This window comes from Oncorhynchus kisutch, linkage group LG1 (genome assembly GCF_002021735.2).
Source record: "Oncorhynchus kisutch isolate 150728-3 linkage group LG1, Okis_V2, whole genome shotgun sequence".
NCBI classification, from domain to species: Eukaryota; Metazoa; Chordata; class Actinopteri; order Salmoniformes; family Salmonidae; genus Oncorhynchus; species Oncorhynchus kisutch.
Genome location: NC_034174.2, coordinates 62792720 through 62813962, shown reverse-complemented (window position 1 = coordinate 62813962; position 21243 = coordinate 62792720). Strand labels below are relative to the sequence as shown.

Here is a 21243-nt window from a genome sequence, read left to right as displayed (position 1 = left end):
CACTCTCCTCCTGTGTTGTTAAACTTCAACCCAGCACAAAATTAGGCCCCTCTTTTCACGTCTTGTAATCTTTCGAGAGGTTATGAATAATTTTGACACCCCTCCTCCTAATTCTCGTTCCTTCCCTGGGTGTGTCAACTTGTGTAGCGGTGTGTGTAATTAAGTTTCGCGTGACGGTGTTACAACAAAATGTGTCCCCCTGTCCTTTCCTGTCTGTCTGCCCTTTTTAAAAGGGTAATGTTAAGGCTTTTATGAGGATGTGAGCTCACGAACACAAAGCATAATTGGATGTTGAGACGTCTATTCTGCTTTGACATTAGGCAGATTCTTTTAATAGGGCTCTTAAGATTTACAAGGCCTGACAGTTTCAAAAGAAAGGAATGGAAAGTATGCATTTGCTCTTCATGAAATGGTTCTGAAATATCAATAAACATTGAATATATGTGAGGACAAAAGTACAAAGAGAGGAATGGTGGAGGTTGAACACAGTCCTGTCAGAGAGGTGCATTAGGGGTAATTGACTGATTCAAATCCAAAGCACTGAGGTAAAACCACACTGAGGTATTGATTTAGACATTGTTGTGACAAGTGCCATGTGGACGTGTGTGTTCTGAGGCAGAACGAAGGAGTGTGTGTTAAACAATGAATGAACAAGACCATTAGAGGAAGACACTTTCTGACACAGATACACACACACACACACACACACTCCCCACCTCTCAACACACATCCAAGAGAAAGAGAATAGTCTGAGTGCATATGTCAGGGCCTCTCCCGCAGTACGGCGCCATGTTTCAGATTGCTCTTCACACTGCTCCTGTGCGCCCAACACACCGGCCTCAACAGCTGTGGGCGTGAATTTGCAATTCATATACGCTCACTGTGACCTTCTCCTCAATGTCGACATGACAGCCACTGCTGAGAAATATGCTTCTGATGCCTATCTGTAGAGGGTGCGTACCAAATAGCCCCTATTCACTATGTAGTGCACTACTTTTGACCAGATCTCTATGGGCCTGGTTCTAGTCAAAAGTAGTGCACTATAATGGGAATAGGGTTCCATTTTAAATGTATCCCGTGATGGGCTGCCTGGATGTATCCTCACCTTCCCTCCTGTCATTCACGTACGTAGTAATCTCCCTTCACAGGGTGCTTATCTAATGCAGCAGTAGGTTTATGGCTAAGTGGAGGCTATGCTGGTTTGATGAATGGAGGATGGGATGGAGTTTTTACAATCTTTGTTTTGCCCTCTCTCTCTCTCACTCTCTTAACTACATAATTATATCCCTCCATCTCTTCCCCCTGTTCCATCATCCCATTAGAATGACCACAGCCTTCGTCACAGGAAGTCATCCATCCCAGAATGCTCCTCTCCACTGACTCAGGACGGCCTCAGCCGCTGGCGTCCCCTGGGCGCACGTATGATGACGAATAGTCAACGCTGTGACGATGAATAGTGATTACGGTGGTGATATGTGTTCTGGGCGTGTGATTCAGCTGGGATGCTTGACACTTAATCAGATTTAGGCCAATTAAGTGTGTGGAAAGTGTCAGGACTTAGGCCCGGGCCGGATCCTGGGCAGCAGGTAGACAAGTTCGGCCCTGTTTGTCTCACTCCAGCCCAGACAAGGCCACAGCCTGGTCCCACTCCACTTCTATCCTCCATCTTCCTGGGGGCATCAGCTATAGTCAATTTCATGGACTGTGGGTAAGGCCTGACCAAAGTGCATGTACTGGTGTCAGAAACTGTGTGTGTGCGTGTGTGCGTGCCTGCGTCCGTCCGTCCGTCCATCTGTTGGGTTAACCCATATAAATAACCATGTCAAAGAACATGAAGCATGTCTGGAAAGGACACTATTGGCCTGCTGAGCCAGAAGGATGAATTATGGGTAGTGGAGTTCAGTGACACTGATGTATAATGATGTCAATCCATCTTCTGTGAAACATCTGTTGAGGCAGACTTCAGAGCCAGGTAGACTGTAAATCCATATGAAGAGAACTACAGGTAATACATGCTAAATGCTCTTTTCAAACATGGGTGCTACCGTGATGTGTGATTCAGGTGGTTTGCTTGCTGTTCCTATCCGGCTCGAAGGACCATGAAAAAGAGCTATAGAGTCGGAGTGGCCGACTGAGTGGGTTGTATACACAGGAAGTTAATTTGGGGTGGTTGTACTCTTGCAACACCAGGGTTGTGGGTTCGATTCTCATGTGTGCCATTATGTTCCATTGGATATGCTAACTGTGAGTGGCTTTGGATAAAAGTGACTCGTTATGTTGTATGCTAATGGCTGCTTTGGCTTCCGAAACGGAGACCAAAGGCATATTCAAAACCCCATTTTAATAATTAATATTGGTTTCTCTGTGTTTGCATTCATCATAGACCAATTATCATCTCTCTCTCTCTCCTCTGTATTTCCTCACTCATTCTCTCTCTCCTCTCTCCCTCTGTATCCATCCCCCCTCCTCTCTATCTCTCTTTCTTTGAGAGGAGAGCAGGCAGCCCAGTGGTGGTAGTGTTACATGAACTGCTGGCTCCTAATCTGGTCCGGTCATTGTGTCTGTGCTGAGGCTCATGGGATGTGTGGGCAGAGAAACCATGGAGAACGACTCTCAGTGCAGCTATGTTGAGTACATGAGAAAAGGGAAATGCTGTACTTCTTTCTCTCTCTCATTCACTCCCTTCCTCACAAACTTAATCAAGCCTTCATCTGGCTCAGAGCACCCACCCTACCGACATGTTATCACACTGATGATACCCTGATTTACACACACACACACTAATTGAGCCCCCTGCACCTATTGACTCAGAAGCACACAGGGATAATCGTATCTTGAGAGAGCAGTACCCCCTGCGCGCTGCACAATTGATTAAATGTGCACATCAATGGGGAAGTGTATGGAATATATTGCCCATCTGAGTGAATGAGGCTGCTAGGGAGTGATGGGGCCATAGCTGAGACAGCAGTATCTGGAAGAGGAGGGTGGGAGGTGGGAGGAGGAGGGGGTTACGGTATAGCATGTCGTAAAGGGACTGTCAGTGTAATCCTAGCCAGGCATTCTCCACAGAGAATAATGGGTATTTGATGCAAGCCACGCCGGTTCAATGGTGTGTTGATCTCTGTGGTCAGCATGATCTATACTGTGTGTATGGAAAGGGGGGGGGGGTGTGTTGGGGGGGGTACATGTGTGTGTTGTTCCAACCTGTGAGAGTGTATAGATGTGTGTGCTCTGCCACTGCCTCTCCCTCTGCAGTGGGAGCTGAGAACAGATATCTATCAGGTTAGGGTTATCTTCCCTGAGCCGGCTATATTCTCACCATGCCTTCTTTTTTTCAATGGAGGTAGGCTATTACAGGCAATCTGATCTAAACATGTAGCCTATCTCCCCCTCTTATGGTGTCTCCCATTATGGCTTTGCTAATCCATCAGTTTAATTGTTGGCAGTGCTCATTGTTGTCTTTTGGAGGGGGGTTTAAGAGGCCCATAGATAATAAAAGGAGCCATACATTGTTTGTAGATTATCTCTTGGCAGTGTTAGACTACTCTGAAAGAGAACACAAGGATTGAACTGGTTCTGATACCTACCTTTTGGAATGTACGCTGCACCTGGAATCTCCTACACTCTCATATTCTCTCTCTCTCTCTACCTGCTCTCCCTCTTGCGAACAGAGACCCATTCAAGCCTTAATGGAGATGAGAAAACTTGAGAAATGGGAAAACAGAAATGAATAAGGAGCTAATTCATATGAACTGTCTGCCTTTGGGGCAGGGGAGAGATTTCTTTTGACATTCTCTCTCTTTTGTCGAAGCCATTCTCTGGTTGGGAGCGTGTCTTTTTTGCTACCTGCCAGGGCGTAGCGGTCGCAGTAATGGATTCTCCCCGTGGTTGCTATGGAGCTCCTCGGGGGTCGACACTAATGTCTGGTTCAGGAGGTGGAACAGCACAATTAGCGTAGCTATTAGCGTTAGCGTGAACCAGAGGGGCGCAGACTAGAGGTGTAGGTAGCGTGAGGATAATTGGGTTAGAGGCGAGAAGGTTCACTGATCGCCTACTTTGTAGTCTAGGCTAGTCTTCCAGTGCTTTCCGTGACTTTCGGCAATGTACACACACAGACAGATACATATTCATTGGTATTCAGCAACTGTATGATGCCATCTTTTGCAACATTATTTGCTATGTCAACAATGACACGAACAACTCTTTATTGCCTTCTTGTGTAGGCTATTCTAGATGCATCACAAATGTGCCTTACAGCTGTTGTGTCGTTTAAACATATTGGTGCACAATGTCGCCCTTTCATCTTGAGCCCCAATATGAATCTCAGTCGGTGTTTATTTTTTTTCATTAAAACAGAAACTAGATGTTCAGAAACGGGCAAGAAGACGAGTTTGGCTCTGGGCCAAGCGTCGGTTTATACACCCAATTAAAAACAAGCCGCTAGCGCTTTTAGCACGTCTATTTGTGAAGAAGCATTAGACCTGGAGGCCCGTGTGTTTGATGAGCAACGTCCAAATAGAATAACGAGTGGAAATAATCTCTGGGTAGAATTCCGTCCCTCTTTTACCGCCCTCAGCCTCTCATTTCCCTCTCTCCGAACGAGGCGAAGGGAAGGACGGATGGAGGGGCTTGCACAGTGATATACGCACCATTCCGTCTGCCTCCGGGCTCACCATAAATCGCCTCCCTTTCGCTTCCTTGGCGATGCGTGCCGCATCGACCGTACATCATCACCAGGGGAAGTCGGACACTAGCCACCATCGATTGTTGAGGCTTTGATGCCGCTTTTGTTGATTCATATCTTCTCTGTCCACTCGGACTGTGGTTGTCTGAGAAGTAGTATAGGCCACACGACTGGACAGTTTTTCCTGGTCAAGTTGTCAGGAACACTTCTGGTTAGCCCTTAGCCCGATGGCTAACGTCATACTGTACTCCATAACCCGATCCCATAGTTGTTCCTATTCGGGTCACCCTGAACATAACCTGACCTTCCACACAGATATTATATATGGAATAATCGGGAAATATTGTATAAAAATACCTCTCTGTTTTTAGAATATTGACTCATCAGTAGGAAAGATTTGTTTCTCTTTTGGTCCATTCAACAACAGAGCGATACGATCCTTGTTTCAGCAGGATGTTGTATCTATACCTTATGTCATGCCTTATTGGAATGGATTTATTGATAATATCTGTTGGAGAAAAGTTTGGATGTTGCCACACACATACCTACTTGTTAACAAAATTAAGGAAGTTTCCTTTAAAATTATTCATAAATATTATCCTGCCAACCACTATATGAAGAAGTTTAAGGAAAACATCAACTCAAATTGCTCCTTTTGTAATGACCACCCAGAAACAGTTTTGCATCTTTTTTGGCATTGTATGCATGTAGGAAAACTGTGGCAAGACATCAGTAGGTTTATAATTGAACACATTTATGAAGATTTTACACTATTGTGGAGAGATGTACTGTTTGGATTCTTTACATACAATAGAAATAAGCGGAATCATTTTTTATGTAATTAATTTCATTATTCTGTTGGCCAAACTTCAAAAAGTACAAATGTAAATTTACAAACAGAAAACCACATTTTCGTACCCTACAAAAAGAAACTAAACTGTATTTTAAGACGGTTAAATGCTCTACTAACAAAAAAGCTGTTAGAATTGTAAGTATATGCATGTCCCTACATGGCCCCACACGTACCTCTAGGGGTACCATCCCCCACTGCTCAACTGACACAGTGGCGCACAGAACGCAAAAATATTCTTAGAAATATTTAACCTCCACACATTAACAAGTCCAATAGCTCAAATGAAAGATAAACACCTTGTTCATCTAGCCACCAAGTCAGATTTCTAAAATGTTTTACGGCGAAAACATAGCACATATTTATGTCAAACCACCACCAAAAGATAGGCTAATTTACATAGCCATTTTGTAGAACAATAGATGCAATCACAAAAGCAGGATTAAAAGAAAAATAATTCACTAACCTTTTGAAAATCTTCATCAGATGACAGGAATAGGACATGTTATACAGTACATTTATGTTTTTTTCAATAATATGCAATTTATATCCATAAATCACGGTTTACATTGAAGGTCATGGTCAAAAAATGCTACAACAATGTCCGGAGAAATTATGATAACTCTGCCAGATAACAGAAATACACATCATAAACGTTGACTAAATATACATGTTCTACATATAGTTAGAAAGATACACTTCTTCTTAATAAAACAGCTGTGTTACATTTATTTTTAACGTTACAGAATTCGTTCACTTGTCAATAATATGAGACGACGCTCATAGATTAGCAATATGGCTTCGCTATTTCGGAGTCCACAGAAACACATAATAACCACATAAATATTCCCTTACCTTTGCCGTTGTTCGATCAGAAGTTGTGGAAGAAGTCATACTTACCAAAACCAGCGTTTGCCTTTCAAATGTGTGTCTTTGGGTTATCAAACGAGACTAATTTCAGCTGAAAAGCACTCAAAAATCTATGGGTTGCGCATCGAAACTTCAAAATTACATATTATATGTCGACTAAACTGGTCAAACTAAGTTCAGATTCGAGCTAAAACATGTTTTAATCATATATAAAATATATAAGCTCGAAAGGAGAAGCCTATATCGTGTGGTGGATCTTGGAACAAAGGGAGAAAAATGGCAGAGGCGCGCACGTATTATTGCGTGACCGGAGGGTTTCGTCCCGCCAAAGGGTGAGGGAGCGCACAATCTTCACAATGAAGCGCCCCATTGAAGGATGACATCGCGCTGAAGAGATAGAAACTGTTTCCAGATCTGTAGCTGGTTGGGAAGGGTGGGGGCGATGACGTCAAAGTTGGGCCAACTTTTCTGATGACAGAAAGAGTTTGGAAGAATGGCTGCCCTGTGAGTTCTGCTTTACATAGAGACATAATTTGAACGGTTTTAGAAGCTTTAGAGTGTTTTCTATTCAATAATATTTATTATATGCATATATTAGCAATTTTTTACAGATTTTTTGTCAGTTTACTATGGGCACGCATTTCTCCAACGGGGGCAGTATTCTGCCATAGCCTTAACAGGTTGGTCCTTGTGTAATTGTAATGTGATATTGTACCCCGTAGCTCGATTGTCTATTGTTTGTAATCTATGTATGCTTGTGTTCCCTCATGTGCTTTATGTATTGATTTGATATAAATAAAAATGAATATTTTTTTTTTTTTTAATTACAAAAAAATAATAATAAAAAACATAACCTGACCTCTACTAACACACTGTCTATACCGAGGTATGGTCTAGGCCTAGAGATATTGCCCAGCTGGGTGCTTTTGAATCCATGGTATTGACCGAGCAGCTGCGTTCTAATCTGTAGTCATATTGATAAAGTTGTTGTTCAGTGACAGAGACTAATGGGCCCAGTGCTCTCAGTTGCATTGTCATCAGGCAAATTGCATAAGCAGGGTTGCTGGTTGGGGCTCTTCTGCTTATTGAAGCTTTGATTCATCTTTATTGTTTACATCTCCTAAGACTGCACAGATGCCACAGAAACTAGGGTTGCATTCCAAATGACAACCTATTCCCTATATAGTGCACTACCTGTGACCATGACCCATTGGGTACACTATAGGGAATAGGGTGCCATTTGGGATGCATACTAGATGAGGTTGGTTTGATCAAGTAGCATATGTTTTAACGCAGATTCTGTAGACTATTGAAGCGCTCCATTTTTATTGACAGACAGAATGATGATATTCAAATGATCAATGCCAAACGTTGTTTGTCCTGCTAACAGTTCCAACTAGCCTGCGAACAGGCTAACAGACCGTTCGCAAGAACGGTCTCAAACATATTGAAGCCACGTGTTTTATGTTTTTGACACCTTTCCATCCATCTACAGACTGTCCTACTGTATCTCTCCCACCAGCCTCCGCTGGTGCAACATTGATCCCCTGCCCCTCATCACTGTTTCAAATGAGAACGTGGACAATGGCTTATTCAACCAATACAGATACTGTATGCTCACTCTCTCTATATTTAGAAACTGCTGCCCCTCGTCAACAAAGATTATGAGGAAGTGAATGAAAGAGGATGTGTCATTTCCAAAACACGACAAATTAGTTTTCAGACCCTTTGTGACTCTCTGTCATCACTAGGACTGTTGCGGTGACCTTATTACCGTCACACCGGCTGTCATGACTGCAGTAAAATTCCATGTGACCGTTGAATCACGGTTATCTCCTCTTATGCACTCTGGACATGTGTAGGTAGTACCCAATTTGCTAATGATCATCGGGTCACTGATGGGCTGGTTCTCAGGGCTCTGTTGTCCCTCTAATCACTTCATGAAATGGGTTTCCATGGCCAAGCAGCCGCACACAAGCCTAAGATCACCATGCGCAATGCCAAGGGTTGACTAGAGCAGTGGAAACCCCTTCTCTGGAGTGATGAATCATGCTTCACCATCTGGCAATGGGAACGCTGCCTGACCAATGTATAGTGCCAACTGTAAAGCTTGGTGGAGGAGGAATAATGGTCTGTGCATACAGAAAAGGTTTGTCAAGATTGGTGTAGATGAACTTGACTGGTCTGTACAGAGCCCTGACCTCAACCCCATCGGACACCTTTGGGATGAATTGGAACGCCGAGTGCGAGTCAGGCCTAATCGCCCAACATCAGTGCCCGACGTGACTAATCCTCTTGTGGCTGATTGGAAGCAAGTCCCCGCAGCAATGTTCCAAAATCTAGTGGAAAGCCTTCCCGGAAGAGTAGAGACTGTTATAGCATCAAAGGGGGGGACTAACTCCATTTTAATGCCCATGATTTTGGAATGAGATGTTCAACGAGCAGGTGAGAGAGAGAGAGAGAGAGAGACCACACTTAATGCCCCATAGATTGCAGTATATACACTGCTCAAAAAAATAAAGGGAACACTGAAATAACACATCCTAGATCTGAATTAATGAAATATTCTTATTAAATATTTTTTTCTTTACATAGTTGAATGTGCTGACAACAAAATCGCACAAAAATTATCAATGGAAATCAAATGTATCAACCCATGGAGGTCTGGATTTAGAGTCACACTCAAAATTAAAGTTGAAAACCACAATACAACACAATACAGCTGATCCAACTTTGATGTAATGTCCTTAAAACAAGTCAAAATGAGGCTCAGTAGTGTGTGTGGCCTCCACGTGCCTGTATGACCTCCCTACAACGCCTGGGCATGCTCCTGATGAGGTGGCGGATGGTCTCCTGAGGGATCTCCTCCCAGACCTGGACTAAAGCATCTGCCAACTCCGGGACAGTCTGTGGTGCAACGTGGCGCTGGTGGATGGAGCGAGACATGATGTCCCAGATGTGCTCAATTAGATTCAGGTCTGGGGAACGGGCGGGCCAGTCCATAGCATCAATGCCTTCCTCTTGCAGGAACTGCTGACACACTCCAGCCACATGAGGTCTAGCATTGTCTTGAATTAGGAGGAACCCAGGGCCAACCGCACCAGCATATGGTCTCACAAGGGGTCTGAGGATCTCATCTCGGTACCTAATGGCAGTCAGGCTACCTCTGGCGAGCACATGGAGGGCTGTGCGGCCCCCCAAAGAAATGCCACCCCACACCATGACTGACCCACCGCCAAACCGGTCATGCTGGAGGGTGTTGCAGGCAGCAGAACGTTCTCCACGACGTCTCCAGACTCTGTCACATGTGCTCAGTGTGAACCTGGTTTCATCTGTGAAGAGCACAGGGCGCCAGTGGCGAATTTGCCAATCTTGGTGTTCTCTGGCAAATGCCAAATGTCCTGCACGGTGTTGGGCTGTAAGCACAACCCCCACCTGTGGACGTCGGGCCCTCATACCACCCTCATGGAGTCTGTTTCTGACCGTTTGAGCAGACACATGCACATTTGTGGCCTGCTGGAGGTCATTTTGCAGGGCTCTGGCAGTGCTCCTCCTGCTCCTATTTGCACAAAGGCGGATGTAGCGGTTCTGCTGCTGGGTTGTTGCCCTCCTATGGCCTCCTCCACGTCTCCTGATGTACTGGCCTGTCTCCTGATAGCGCCTCCATGCTCTGGACACTACGCTTACAGACACAGCAAACCTTCTTGCCACAGCTCGCATTGATGTGCCATCCTGGATGAGCTGCACTACCTGAGCCACTTGTGTGGGTTGTAGACTCCGTCTCATGCTACCACTAGAGTGAAAGCACCGCCAGCATTCAAAAGTGACCAAAACATCAGCCAGGAAGCATAGGAACTGAGAAGTGGTCTGTGGTCACCACCTGCAGAACCACTCCTTTATTGGGGTGTCTTGCTATTTGCCTATAATTTCCACCTGTTGTCTATTAAATTTGCACAACAGCATGTGAAATGTATTGTCAATCAGTGTTGCTTCCTAAGTGGAAAGTTTGATTTCACAGAAGTGTGATTGACTTGGAGTTACGTTGTGTTGTTTAAGTGTTCCCTTTATTTTTTTGAGCAGTGTACTAAGCTTACAAATGGAATTGTTTTAAGATGGTCATTAAATGAATCATTTGTCCATTTGATTTGGAATTTTAAGGCCCCTGGAGCCTTTACTGCTATAGCCCATAGAAGCATATTGAATATAGCACATTTGTAGAAAACAGACAATCCAAAAAATAAATAATAAGGAATAAGATGTTGAAGTGTCTGTCCTATATCTGAGAGATATAAGAACTCAGAGATTTTATTCTTTACCCATGTTTAGTCACGTTTTTCGTGGCACATTTGACCCCTTATTCACTTTTTGCCATTTTTCCAGCCCGGTACTGGGTTACCTTCAGAGGACTCCCCTGATGCTTGTCTACGTCGTAAAGCAGAACAACCGACACATTGGTGTTCGTGAGACTCTTCCCCTTTCGATGGTGGTGACTACTATTAGTTTAGCTCACACGGTTTGAGTTTTACAGCCAATTTCGTGATGGTTTTCTTGTTCGGATCTTCTGGTGTGTAGAAAAAGACCGCTTTCACAAGCCCCGTGTTATGGAATAAGCGCAAACTTTATATTGGCAGAAAGAGGGGATTGAGCTAAAGCCATAACGGTACGTCTGTAACTTAAACACGCGGGGAGCTCTTCAATATTCAAAATGACTTCACCATGTGATGCAGGGGTGTGTCGGTCGACTCATTCAGATGAAGGACATCCTCTCCGAGGATTCTCTCTGTTCCTGTCAGACATCCAGCCAGGACTGCTTCCCTGCTTCCCCCCCCCCCCCCCCCCCCCCGAAGGGACACGTCTGTGTGACAAGTCTCACCCACGCGGGCACACCGGTCTTAATAATTGATTGCGTCTCGGGCTGCAATGTGTAGATTTGTGCTACTGTAGGTGGTTCCTGGGTGCACTTTTGTGCTGAGGCATACATTTCTGACACAAGCCCATTCTCCACAGCCCTGGGAGACATTGGGTTCCGGCTGGTGAGGAATGAGTGAGTCACTCAGTGAGTGAGTCACTCAAAAATGCAGTTTCCATTTTTTGTAAGTTTAAAGGAGCAACCAGCTGACTGTGGAGGACACGGAATGGAGGGTGGGAAGTGGTTGTAGTTTAAAGAGCTGTACAAAGTGGCCTCTACACCTCAATGTAACAAACTTTCAGATTATTCCTATTGGGCAGTGTGTGTCCTGAAAACTGTGACACTCGAGGACCCTTGCAGATCCTTGACACCATTTTGGGCTTTGGGGGTCAACATGAGGTCAATCCTTCACAGTTTCCCCTGAAGTCACTTAACATCTTAAGAGCCAAGGCTGATGGAAAAGTTAGAAACATCAACCCCCCCCTTCTTCCACTGCACCCCCACCCCCTCTCCTCCTCTTCCATTTCCCCTTCTTCCCCCACTCCTCTCCTCTTCTCCAAAGCTTTATTTTGGAGCAGCCCGGCAGGTCATGCGTGGAGGATGAGTGGAGAGAGGGGTGCGGTAGAGGAGTGACTCAGCAGGGGATGAGTAGAGGGCTTCACTTGTTCTCAGCTGGCCAGGGATAAGAGGATTAGCGTTGTTCAGTATCATTGCAGCGTGACCTCTACCTCTCCCCCTCTTTTTCTCGTGCTACCGCTCTCCAGCTTCTCCCTCACTTTTCCCTTGCTCTCCTGAATAATGTTCTCTTATCTCTCTTTCCCTCCATTTCTCATCCTCTCTCTGCTTATCCTGGTTCTACATTCATTCTCTCTCTCTGCCTATCCTGGTTCTACATTGATCCTCTCTCTCTGCCTATCCTGGTTCTACATTGATCCTCTCTCTCTGCCTATCCTGGTTCTACATTCATCCTCTCTCTCTGCCTATCCTGGTTCTACATTCATCCTCTCTCTCTGCCGATCCTGGTTCTACATTGATCCTCTCTCTCTGCCGATCCTGGTTCTACATTGATCTTCTCTCTCTGCCTATCCTGGTTCTACATTGATTCTCTCTCTCTTCCGATCCTGGTTCTACATTGATCCTCTCTCTACCTATCCTGGTTCTTCATTCATCCTCTCTCTCTCTCTCTCTCTCTCTCTCTCTCTCTATGCCTATCCTGGTTCTACATTCATCCTCTCTCTCTCTGCCTATCCTGGTTCTACATTCATCCTCTCTCTCTCTGCCTATCCTGGTTCTTCATTCATCCTCTCTCTCTGCCTATCCTGGTTCTACATTCATCCTCTCTCTCTCTCTACCTATCCTGGTTCTTCATTCATCCTCTCTCTCTTACTCTACCAGCTCTCTTTTTCTCAATCCTCTCTCCCTCTTTATCTTTCCCCTCTGGCTTTCTAATGCATTCCCTCTTCTCCCAACCTCTCTCTGCCCCCTCTCTTTCCCTCTGTATCTTTCCACTCTTTTCCCAGCCTCACCCTCCCTCTCGCTCTCTCTGGCTGTCCTTTCGATCTCTCTCCTCTCTCTCTCTCTCCTTACCTCCTCCCACCTCCTCTTCTCTTTCCATCCTTTGTCTCTTGCTCTGGGACAGCAGCTTAACTCTGGTCAAAAGCCAGTCTTTGTGGATAAACCTTGCATGATTAAAGCCTCAATAGATTGGTCAGGAAGTCTCAGAAGCACTTCCCTGGTGGTCTTTCTTTCTAGTCGTCTTCAAAGGAAAGGGCAAGAGCCCTGAAAACAGTGACTTCAAAGTGTTGGTGGTGACATCCTGAAGGGTGAAATGAAATCTACCTCAAACTCAACTGTTTTAATAAAGCATTTGTGACAGATAAAGCTCATACAAAATAATCTGTCATTTATCTGGTGTTGACGCGTCATAGGAGATGATTATATCTGTGGTTCACTTTTGCATTGCTGTGTGGTTGTCGTTTGAACTCTTTTTGCTTCCACTGCTGGCTAACCCATCTCTGGTCTGGTCCCCCTCTCTGTTCCCTCCAGACAAATCCACTTTTCAGCAGGACAATAACATAAAATTCAAGGCCAAATATACACTGGAGTTGCTCACCAAGACGACGTTGAATGTTGATGAGTGACCTAGTTACAGTTTTGACTTAAATCGCCTTAAAAATATATGGCTCGACTTGAAAATGGCTTGAATGTTTTTTTTTTTTTAAGAATAATGGCCATATATTGTACAATCCAGGTTTACAAAACTCTCGCAGACTTACTCAGCAAGAAACAACTGTATCGCTGAAAAAAGGTGATTCTCACATGTATTGACTCGGGGGTTGAATACTTATCTAATCAAAATATATCCGTGTTTATTAATTTTTATTACACAGTATTTTGTGTAGATCGTTGACACAAAAAAAAGACAATTAAATCAGTGTTAATCCCACTTTACAACACAACCAAACGTGGGAAAAGTGAAGGGGTGTGAATGCTTTCTGAAGGTGCTGTACATGAAGTCATATGTGTTCTTCCTGTGCTTGTTAATGTTTGGGTTCATGTTACAGTCATGGTCGGGTCCACCTCTCTGTTTCCTCCGTTACAGGACTGATCAGTGTTCATGTTGCGGTCGTACCCTAAACATCCTGGTCTTGTCTCCCTCTGTTCTCTCCAGTACAGGATTGGCCAGCTGTATATGATCAGCAAGCACAGCCATGAGCAGAGTGACCGCGGTGAGGGGGTGGAGGTGGTCCAGAATGAACCGTTTGAGGACCCCGCCCACGGTCAGGGCCAGTTCACCGAGAAACGTGTCTACCTCAACAGGTGAGTGAGTGACCATCATCCACCCATGTTAAAGGTACAATCTGGGATCTGTCCAATGGTTGTACACCAAAACAAGATGCTGGGCTGCTGTTTTACTGAATATAAAATCCCAGATTGTAGATTTAACACTTCCACTTTTACATTATCTGTAGGTTTAGTGCACTATATAGGGAATAGGCTGCCTTTTGGAACGCAGGCAAAGTGTTGTTCCTCACACACTCGACGCTTCGCATGGCAGACTGCTGCTGTCATGTTGCCCCGAGTTACTTCACAGCTGTGCAACACACAATACTCCGCCCCCTCACGTCTTGGCTCTCAGCCGTGGGTTGTGTGTGTGTGTGTGACCTCTCCCAGCGCATCTCTGAGCATCCAAGGACAGAAACTTCCTAAGTCGGCAATATCTAGAGAAAGAGGGACAGAGAGAGCTAGATTTCATCACAAATGCTTGTGTCAGCGATCGGGATGCCCGGGACCTAAAGGTGCTGAGTCAGCAGGGTCTGCCCTGCCGTATCGCTAATCATTGAGGGAGAGAGAGAGCCGGGGGGAAGGAGGGGAACAGAGGAGAGAGTGAATGGGAGGGAGGGAGTGCAAGAGGGAGAGAGAGAGCCGAGGGGAACAGAGGGACACAGAGGAGAGAGTGAAGGGGAAGGAGGGAGTGCAAGAGAGAGAGAGAGAGAGCGCAAAAGAGGGAAAGAGAGACAGGCATATTCAGAAGGAGACATATTTTAACATTATCAAAAAAACCTGCTGCGGGCTCTTCAAAACAACAGATCTTGGATCAGGTCTTATCACAGTCCCTTCCACTTGAATCTGTCATGGAATACATGATGTTTTGTTTGAATAAGGACTGGCTATATAATAACAAATGTCACTACCCAACTCCCATTAGGGAAACTGTCACCATTCATTATTGTAAGAGAAGATGTGGACACAGTTCATCAGAGGACACAGTATGACGATGAGGGAATTATATAGTGAGGTTGAGCAACAGCAGGGACACTGTGTTTTTGCGAATGTGTGTGTGTGTTTGTGTGCATATGGTAACTCGCCACTCGTTGTGCAACCAAGGCTACAGTCACCTAAGCCCCTACCACCTCTTAAACACACTCCCCGCTGCTTTAGTTCTTCACAGCAGATGGGTGCCTCTCAGCCGTGTGTGTGTGTGTGTGTGTGTGTGTGTGTGTGTGTGTGTGTGTGTGTGTGTGTGTGTGTGTGTGTGTGTGTGTGTGTGTGTGTGTGTGTGTGTGTGTGTGTGTGTGTGTGTGTGTGTGTGTGTGTGTGTGTGTGTGTGTGTGTGTGTGTGTGTGTGTGTGTGTGTCCAGCTGACTACTACAAGTACAACCTCTCCATAAACATCCATCTCAGGTTTAGTGAACCTGGTGTCTGCCTTATGTAAGGAGGGAGAGGGGGCAGAAAATAAAGAGAGAGGGAGGAGGAGAGGAGAGAGGGAGAGAGGGAGGAGGAGAGAGGGAGACTACTCCAAGACACAGTGAATCCGCCAGCTCTTCTCAACCTTCCGTGTAAACCAAGGCCTTTCTGTCGTGAAAATATAAATGTCATGAAAATAATGAGAAGATGAGAAGAACATTGTTAATCTAATAGAATACATTTAGTTTGGGGCCAGTTATGTATCATGCGTCACAACAGAACAGGACAAATATGATTTATTTCATACAAATTGTCCGTAATATTCCACAGCAAGCAGGAAATTGAAGCCAGTGAGCATTGTGTCATGGTCCCCAGCACTCAATCACCTTTCTGATTCGCTGGGTTATTGTTCTAGTGCTGAATAGCTTGAATAACCTCTTAACTTAAACATTCATTAGGAATTCATTATTTCAAGGGTCTTCATGACACATCGACTCGGGTGGTTTATTTTGTGATGGAATAAAGTACTTTGCGGACACGCAAACACCACACACACACATACTAGTCCACACTTTCAGAACTTTAGCGCAGATGAATGGTTTCTCTGCCAGAGTCTTTTATTGCTTTAGGAATTTGTGAGGTGTGAAAAGTGTGGGATGGAGAAACCTTACCACCGCCTACAGAGCTTGGCGGGTGCAGTGTGAAGTCCTATAGTGTGTCAATGCGTACCACAGTGTGTCAATGCGTACCACAGTGTGTCAATGCGTACCACAGTGTGTCAATGCGTACAACAGTGTGTCAATGCGTACCACAGTGTGTCAATGCGTACCACAGTGTGTCAATGCGTGTCAGTTTTATTTCAGGGTGGGATGGATGTGTCCCGGGGGGGATATTGTTAGGATATTTAAACAATCAGAATATCCACAAGCAATGTTCTGGGTAGACAACTTGTTTCATATAACTGTTCCCTTAAATTGCCACAGTGTGTCAATGCGTTCCACAGTATGTCAATGCGTGCCACAGTGTGTCAATGCGTACCACAGTGTGTCAATGCGTACCACAGTATGTCAATGCGTACCACAGTGTGTCAATGCGTACCACAGTATGTCAATGCGTGCCACAGTGTGTCAATGCGTACCACAGTATGTCAATGCGTGCCACAGTGTGTCAATGCGTACCACAGTGTGTCAATGCGTACCACAGTGTGTCAATGCGTACCACAGTGTGTCAATGCGTACCACAGTGTGTCAATGCGTGCCACAGTGTGTCAATGCGTACCACAGTGTGTCAATGTGTGCCACAGTGTGTCAATGCGTACCACAGTGTGTCAATGCGTGCCACAGTGTGTCAATGCGTACCACAGTGTGTCAATGCGTACCACAGTGTGTCAATGCGTACCACAGTGTGTCAATGCGTACCACAGTGTGTCAATGCGTGCCACAGTGTGTCAATGCGTGCCACAGTGTGTCAATGCGTACCACAGGGTGTCAATGCGTAACACAGGGTGTCAATGCGTACCAATGTGTTGACGAGCATGAAGGATTGATTGAAAGAAGAATGAGAGACGATGAGCAGATGGAGGAGTGTCTGTCATTTGCTTTTTGGGGGATAGGCTGTGAAAAGTTGGCCTGTCAACATTTTCACAAGGTTTCTTTGGCGTATCGGTTTATTTGTATATCAGCTGTCACCATGCGTTCACAGTCATGTAGCTAACTTCTTTATCAATGTGTGATCAAAGAAAATTGAATATCTAAACTTGTATCAGATATTAGAGACTTACATGCACGCACAGACACACACCAATCTCTATGCTACACAGCAGACACGCACACCTTTATATGCACTGTTATACTCACTAGAGCCTTTGAGTAAATGTCCCTTCAGCTTTCTCTGCCAAGGCTAGTGTGTATCTGTTTCGGTGCGCCAGTGTGTAGAAGAGCTCTCAACCCCTCCAACAAAACCTTGCGGTTGTAATCAAAAACACAAACCCATTGAGGTCGTGTTGCGAGGCTACAGACGGCTCTTTTAAGTGCTGCTCTCTCTTATCTTTTTCAATGTCCTTTGTTTCATTTTCAAGTTGATTTTTTAACCACCTTCAATGGCCAGGGCTTTTAAACATGCCCACTCACCTTGAGAAGGAAGGAAGGAAGGAAGGAAGGAAGGAAGGAAGGAAGGAAGGAAGGAAGGAAGGAAGGAAGGAAGGAAGGAAGGAAGGAAGGAAGGAAGGAAGGAAGGAAGGAAGGAAGGAAGGAAGGAAGGAAGGAAGGAAGGACTCAAACTAGAAATTATTAATCAGACATGATGTATCTCTTTCATCTCCTCTCTTCCTTTTCATATCTCCTCTTTCTCTCTCTCCATCTCTCTCTCTCTTTCTCTCTCTCCATCTCTCTCTCTCTCTCTCTCTCTCTCTCTCTCTCTCTCTCTCTCTCTCTCTCTCTCTCTCTCTCTCTCTCTCTGTCTCCTCTCTCTCACCCTCTCTCTTTTTACAGTAAATTGCCCAGCTGGGCTCGAGCAGTGGTGCCCAACATCTTCTACGTAACAGAGAAGGCCTGGAACTACTACCCTTATACCATAACAGGTGAACACGCGCACACACACACACACACGCACACGCACACATATACACACACACACACACACACTCACCGATGTGTTATTGTAGAACCAGGATCCATTCATACCAGGCACCACAGATGGTTGTGTGCGGTCAGAAATGAGCTCTGACCACGAATCGACCGTAACCCTAGCGGAAAAGTACCAGGCTAACCTCAACCTAATCTAGTTACTGTGACACAGCTCATAGCATAGCCAGGCTAGCTGAGTCACGTTATGCTACAGTGCACATAGCTAACCAAAACAAAATGTTCCGAGAACATTCTGGCAACGTTTCTGTCTGTTTATGTAAAGACTATCAGTTCAGTCAGCATCAGTTCCCAGAAATGCTTCTTCAAAAGTCAATGGAAAATGTTCAGCAACATTCCGGATGTGGGAGCTGTGTTGTTTCTCGTGTCATGTTGTGCTCCTTCCCGTTGTATCACACCCTAACCTGTCTCTGTTTCTTCTGTGTTGTTGCGTTATTGAAGCCCTAACTGTGGTGTGTTTTCTCCCCTCTGCTCCGAACGCGCCCCCCCTGGGCCTGCCTCTGTAGAGTACACCGTAAGTACCTCTTCCATTTCCTTTATCGATCACAGAGCTGTGAAGAGAGACACCGCAGTTCAACAATGTACAGGGTGTCAGGATGCATTTAATGCAGCAACACGGAAGGACCAGGAAAGAACCATTTTCTTCTGCTTCACTGGTTGTTTTAGTTAGACGTTACGTAAGGAGTCAGTGTTTTGGGATATGTGTGTATAGAAGGCTTGGGTTGTGTCGTTTTTTTTTGTGCATATTTATTGTGTCATTTTGGGTTTATATCAAATGTAAGTGGCTCTGTTAGAATGACGCTTCCCCCTATGGAGACATTAGTATGGCTATCCATAGCAACAGCTTAGCGTCAGTGTGTGTGCACGCTTGTGCATTTCCGTGCGTGTCTTCTGAATGGCAGCTCTCTTCATGCTTGTGTATGTCTGTAGCTAGGCATGCGCTCTCCAGAGAGAAAGACATATCCATTCCCTTGTTTCACGCACGAGAAGCGTCATACATTTTTACTGCCCTGAGGATTCAACTGCCTTTGAGGTGTCAAATGATGTCCATTTGCTTTGCTGCCATAGCCAGAGCTTTCTTAAATACTTTTCTCTGGAGCTGTCTTAAATACTTTTCTCTGGAGCTGTCTTAAATACTTTTCTCTGGAGCTGTCTTAAATACTTTTCTCTGGAGCTGTCTTAAATACTTTTCTCTGGAGCTGTCTTAAATACTTTTCTCTGGAGCTGTCTTAAATACTTTTCTCTGGAGCTGTCTAAAATACTTTTCTCTGGAGCTGTCTTAAATACTCTTCTCTGGAGCTGTCTTAAATACTTTTCTCTGGAGCTGTCTTAAATACTCTTCTCTGGAGCTGTCTTAAATACTTTTCTCTGGAGCTGTCTAAAATACTTTCCTCTGGAGCTGTCTTAAATACTTTCCTCTGGAGCTGTCTTAAATACTTTTCTCTGGAGCTGTCTTAAATACTTTTCTCTGGAGCTTTCTTAAATACTTTTCTCTGGAGCTGTCTTATACTTTTCTCTGGAACTTTCTTAAATACTTTTTACCTAGTATTAAATGCTTTTAAAGCTGCAATGTGTCACTTTTTGGGCGACCCGACCAAATGTAGGCTAACTATTGGAATTTTAGCAACCAGGAAATGGTGGAGCGATTTCTGCCTAGTTCACCTTTAAGTAACGTATTTTCACATGTCCATATCTTTTTTAGGTTTAGGTTCTGTAATGAATGCATTTGTAATGTTGTTTTTTTAAATTGTATAACTGTATAATTTTGCCGGACCCCAGGAGAGTAGCTGCTGCCTTTGGGATCCATAATATATACAAATACAAATAATGCTTTATACACTGGTAGTTCACAGCAAGTGTTTCCAATAACTCTTTACAACCGGCATCAGTCTCAACGCCATTATCAAAACAATACTGTAGCAGTGTTTTATGCCAAAGGGTTCAAGATTGATGACAGTCTTGGAAACCTGCCGGTGCCCCCTGTAACATGCTGTCTGAATCTTCTAAAGCCTTTGAGCTGTGGCATTTTGAAATTCTCAGAAAGTGATAAATGCCACCACAGTGAGTCATATGGCTTCATATAGAGAGGAGGAGCGGATAGAGGAAAGGGGGATGAGGGGGAGACATGGCTTTGACAGTGACAGAGTTTCGGGCACGATAAAAGGCTGTGTGTGAGTCATAGGAGGGGTACATGCACGCACGCGCGCACACACACACACGACGCAGACACACACAGACCACACACACGGACATGAGCACACGGACATGCATACAGAGCATACTCCTATTCGTTAATCTCCCCTTTCTGAACAAAGCACCAAACACATCAGTTGGTGGGGATACTGGTACAAGAAGTCTAGAGACTAAATGTCTCGATGACACATAAACAATTATAAAACTAAACACCCGTTTCAGGTGAAAGAGGTTGTTTTTCCACCATTTTCAAATGTCTCACCTGATACATCTCATCTGTTTTTGTTTGGCAGTGTTCTTTCTTGCCCAAGTTCTCCATTCACATAGAGACGAAATACGAGGACAACAAAGGCAGCAATGACAACGTGAGTAAAGACTGTGTGTGTGTGTGTGTGTGTGTGTGTGTGTGTGTGTGTGTGTGTGTGCGTGCGTGCGTGCGTGCGTGCGTGCGTGCGTGCGTGCGTGCGTGCGTGCGTGCGTGTGTGTGTGTGTGTTGCACTGAGGCCTTCAGTATGATAAAGTAATTCCATAATAGGGGCCTTATGGCCCCTCAGTGTCAGCCAAGGGCAGCTCTGCTAATTGAAGAGCCCATTTCATTTATACTCTGGCCTTCTCTCTCTCCCAATTCACAAACTCGTTTCTCTACAGAATAATAGTTCTACTACTGTGTTAGCATAATAATATGTTAGGATGAAGGGTGTGTGTGCGTGTGTGTGTGTGAGGAGTTGTCAGTCTTGGTCTTAGAAAAGTCCACTCTCTCTTAATGTCGTAAGAGAGAGTAGATGGGCATCAACCTGTCTGGTCATTATCATGGTGTGTGTGTGAGAGACTGGCTTCCATGGCCAGACAATGTTAGTGAAAGTCCTGCAGATGTAAAAAGAGAGGTTGTTATATCAGACTGAATATA

The 21243-nt window shown here is 44.8% G+C and overlaps 1 protein-coding gene across 2 annotated transcripts in view; it reads left to right on the top strand.

The window, feature by feature from the left end:
* LOC109889588 (cytoplasmic phosphatidylinositol transfer protein 1) overlaps positions 1-21243 on the top strand; it is an 82102-nt gene that overhangs the window by 48252 nt on the left and 12607 nt on the right. For both annotated transcript variants that reach the window (XM_020481137.2, XM_020481146.2), the window contains exons 2-5: positions 13985-14133; positions 17991-18079; positions 18650-18657; positions 20630-20701. In XM_020481137.2, coding sequence (XP_020336726.1) covers positions 13985-14133; positions 17991-18079; positions 18650-18657; positions 20630-20701 — 318 coding nt within the window. The remainder of the gene's footprint in view (positions 1-13984; positions 14134-17990; positions 18080-18649; positions 18658-20629; positions 20702-21243) is intronic.